Genomic DNA, 4845 nt, shown 5'->3' on the forward strand with positions numbered 1-4845 from the left:
GTTTCACCATTGTGAACTGAATACTGGGATGTTGTGAATTGAGAAACCCGAGAAAACGAGAAAGAGTTTCCCTGCCATGATTCCAAATTACAAAAGTATCGTCCACATACCGAAACCATGTAGATGGTATCAGTGGTGCGTTCCTCAAAACTTTATTCTCAAAGTGTTCCATAAAGATGTTTGCAATGATAGGAGATATAGGAGATTCCATCGCCGCTCCAGAGGTTTGTTCGAAAAACTCTCCTTGGAACTGAAAATAGGTTGAAGTTAAGAAGTGTTCTATTAGTGGGAAGAGGTTGGCAGGAATTTCCTCGGAATTCTTGATGATGTTCAAAGTATCCTGGACTGGAACATTGGTAAACAGTGAGACTACATCAAAACTCACCAGGATATCATTAATATTTATCTTGATTTTTGTGATCTTATTCACGAAATCTGTTGAGTTCTGTTTAATCAAAAATCTGTTTAATTGACCAGCTGATCAATTAAAAATACGCTGATTGGCTGGATTCAAGCCTCGTCCCCTACTCCCTAAACATCATCTACACAAAGGGGGGGAGGGGGGCATATAAGGACTACCTTTACCCAAGGGAGCTCAGTATCAAAGTTCTCAGCCCTGATGATGCAAACTGCAACATTTGCGAAACGTCGGCATATCGCTAATTCAAGACACGGCTCCATTCCGGAAGCTATACCTAGTCATTGTATCAATGGCCGTGAAAGCCTCAAATCTAAAGATCATATGAGTTTCAATTCCTATATTGTATAATTACCGACAAATTTCAACGCATATTATTATTGACACAAATAATCATGTATTTTGTTAACATTTATCGAACTTAAGTATACTCGCTACATATAACGAGGCGCGTACCTTTTATCTATATTGTGTAGTGGAATATCTTCTGGACGATAAACAGCATGTCCTCGTCTACGTCTTTTGTCTACGTTGCTGGTACATCTTAAATAGATCCTGCGTAGATTCTGCTGTATGTATGCAGTACCTGTAACATCTGACTGGGGCAAATTTTCGTTAGTATAAAATATTTTCCCACACTCTGTGCCATATGCAAAATTTTGTGCATTTCGTCTTTGCTCTTGGAGCACTATTGGTGAAGTGTGCGTGAATGTGTTTGTGTGTGTCTGTATGTGTGGGGTGTATTCAGTATTTGTGTGTCTGTGCATGTGTTGCGTAATTTGTGAAGGGTGAAATGTTTGTATGTGTATGCATGTTTTGTGTATGAATGTATATTTTGTGTATCTATATGTGTCATGTGTGTCTCAATATTATAAGATGTAGTATTCTCATCCTGCTGCAATGTCCTTGCGATATCGTCGATGTCATTATCGATCATCCCAGATACGATGGTAGCTGATGCTGTGTTTCTCTTCCGCGTTGGGTCCTCAATCGAAGACTGTTAACGCAATGGATATTAATGACACGTGCTCGCTGATCCATGTATCTGTAAATATGACAACGTAAACAACATTAATAAAATATGAAGTTTATGATATGATATATTTTATGTTAATTGTAAATCTTATAACATCCCATACGAGTAAAGAGAATATATATGTTGTACAACTTACCTCCATTCCATATGTATTAATGCGGCGACAATATATTTCGATGGTTCCATTTCGTCATCTCCAATACTGTCGCTGTCGTCCAACGATGCTTTTTCGTCCAAAAACATTCTATATCCTTTCGCACTAACTTCTTTTAACGCAATAAAATGAATATCGCTGCTGATGTTGCTACATTTATAGACTTGAAACGCTGATGATGACATGCTCATTTTATAAAAATTTTCTACCTCTAAAAATCGTTGTACAGCTATACGATAACAATCTTTGTCCGCAATTATATCCGAAACAATACAAATCGATCCATCTCGCAAAATACAGCAATTGTCTCGAAAATTAGTACATAGGCATATATTATTAAATTGAATTTTACAATAATGAATGCTATTTTGGCTGTTATTACATGGCATTGATACACGAGTGGACAGATCGATATTGCGGTTACCGTCTCGTCCGTGATGTCGTATTTCTGCCATTCGATTAAAAAATTGTTGCAAAGATAGACCCGGTTTTCTGCAATATTTTCTAAAAATAGACATTATTTTCATACGGAAAAGCAGAGAATGATTCTAAATTTCCAAGATGTCTAACGTCATTAGTAAAATGAAGTAGACCGTGAACATTATAACTATTGAAATTTAAACCATAAAGAGTATTACAACGCAATACAAATTTTTGCAATGCAAGTTCTGCGAACCTCAAGTACTTCTCCGACGGACACTTTAAAAGCAAAACTCTTATAGCGCCGTGTAGGAACAAGAAGTGTTTATACAATTTACTATTTAAGATACCATACATTACAACTGGTCCTGTGTACAAAAGAAACTGGCGAAATTCTGTTGCTTTGTACTTGGAATATACATCTAAAGATCTAGGGTGTCTTAAAAATTCTGTAGGACAATATTGTTTTAACATACTTAAACAAGCACTAATTCCTGAAATCGATATTCCCGATAGCTTCGATATCCGTGAATATTTGCCATGTACCCAGGCAGACAATAGCTTTTTTACAATACCTAAGCATACTAGATGCATATATTCAAACGGGACTTGTGAAACCATTCCCATTGGTAACATAGATAATGGGCTTGTACTCTCTTTGTGATGATTGTCATCACAATGCAATCTGTATTGTTCATCGGTACGAAAAAAATGATTCACACCATTGAATACATAATGACCATTATTAGTGTGCCTCGTACTTTGCACTTGGAACATGGGTGTTGAGACATGAGACGGTGATTTAAAATAAAAGCACGAGCAGGTGCATCAGCTATAAACGACCTTAATCTCACTGGTATTAAATTGCCACGAAAATTAACACCTCCATTGGATAGAATTGATTTTACATCGGTAATGAATTTTTGAAAGAAAACATTAGCATTATTAGATTTTTGTGCACCTTTATAAATTCCTACAACTATTGGTTTTATATCTTTCACATTTGATATTCTGCATTGAATTGGCCAAATTTGAATAGTACCTGATTTATCTAATAAACATCCATCAGTACTGAAATCGAGTTCTAATTCTCTAATAAGAGATACAAATAAAGCGTTAGAGAGATTTTTAACAATTGCTACTTCCACGTTAAAATGTAAATATTGTCCTGGTTCGATATCATATACAACACGATGCCTTGGTGTGTTTAAAAGAGTTCTAACATCTTTTGGCAAATTAGAGAAGCACGTATGTGTTTTTAGAACAGACAATACACTATTACCTTGGCAATGCGTTAAATTACAGTCAATAAAGCAAGAGGCTAAATTTTCACTAAAGGATGGCTCTAACAAAGTAGTAGAAACTGAAGAGAATGCACAAGAAGAAGTGGAAGAGGAACACGATGCTGTATCATCTTCAACGTTTACACTTGTACTGACGATATTTTCGTTAACGATATTACAGTTATTGGAATAACAACATTCTGCAACAGATGAAGCAGGAATATCTTGCAACGCAGACTTATTACATTCTACATGTATAACGTTACATGTGCATTTTACAGGACATTTTTGTATGCGCAATACATGTCTTATTTCTGTCATAACCCTATTTCGCTGTCTCATAGATAATTTATGCAAAGATTTACGCGAGGTAGATAATTTTAAATGTGGTTTCATATTTACGTAACTTTGTAGTTGCAACTCCAGGCCAAATGTAGTATCCTTGAAGCAAAACTTACAAATTCGTCGAGTATAGCTCATTGCAAGAACAGTTGCATTCGGAATGCAAACGGTTGAACTCGGATTGACCGAAAACGTAGGCCTGTTCTTTTTCGTTGCACTACTGTACTGGTGCAATAAGTTAAAACATATATGTTACATTACGTATTAGGACCTTAACTTAGTTTCCGCCCGCAAATGTTAGATAGCAATGCAAACAGTTCTAGTAGTCATTACTAACGAAACAGGTAGTTTGTGATTAATTTCGACATTTCTCGATAACATTCAGTCAGCATACACAATTATTTTCCTAAACAACAATTTCTTTTGCTTTGTGAAAAATGGAACGCGATAAAGTGTTTTTTCGACATGTGCTTTTGCACTATTTTGATTTGAAAAAAAGTGTAGCAGAAGTTCATCGATTACTTGAAGAAGGTTATGGTGATCGAGCTCCATCACATACAACATGTAAAGAGTGGTATAGACGATTCAAAAGTAATGATTTTGATGTCAATGACAAACCACGCTCAGGACAGCCAAAAAAATTCCAAGACGATGAATTGCTAGCATTATTGCATGAAAACTCGGCTCGAACGTTACAAGAACTTGGAAACGAGCTAGGAGTTACTGAAGCAGCTGTTTCCAAACGTTTACACGCCATGGGAAAGATCCAAAAGGAAGGAAGATGGGTACCACATGAATTGTCTGAAAGTGCCATTCACAACCGTTTCAATATCACGGTTTCGTTGCTTGCCAGGCAAAAAAAGAAGAGTTTTCTGTGGCGTATTGTGACTGGCGATGAAAAGTGGATCTACTACGACAATCCCAAACGCAAAAAATCATGGGTAGACCCAGGACAACCATCAACATCGCAGCCAAAACGGAACATCCACGGTCATAAGGTAATGCTTTGCATTTGGTGGGATCAGCAAGGAGTGCTGTACTACGAACTGCTGAAACCAAACGAAACTGTTACTGCCGATGTCTACAAATGTCAATTGAACAAATTGAATGATGAGCTGTTGCGAAAAAGACCAGCAATAGCGAGTAACAGGCGCAAAGTTATTCTCTTACACGATAACGCTCGGCCACACAC

The 4845-nt window shown here is 36.8% G+C and overlaps 1 protein-coding gene across 1 annotated transcript; it reads right to left on the reverse strand.

Moving 5' to 3' along the window:
* Positions 1-2744: 2744 nt before the first annotated feature.
* LOC116853571 lies at positions 2745-3597 on the reverse strand. The gene is made up of 2 exons (XM_032834697.1): positions 3591-3597; positions 2745-3391 (listed from the first exon to the last, which is right to left on the reverse strand). Exons 1-2 carry the CDS (start codon positions 3595-3597, stop codon positions 2745-2747), a joined length of 654 nt encoding a protein of 217 aa, XP_032690588.1.
* Between the last annotated feature and the right edge of the window lie 1248 nt (positions 3598-4845).

This window comes from Odontomachus brunneus, unplaced genomic scaffold (assembly GCF_010583005.1).
Source record: "Odontomachus brunneus isolate Ranch 3 - 2012 unplaced genomic scaffold, Obru_v1 Obru_scaffold_360, whole genome shotgun sequence".
Taxonomy (NCBI): Eukaryota; Metazoa; Arthropoda; class Insecta; order Hymenoptera; family Formicidae; genus Odontomachus; species Odontomachus brunneus.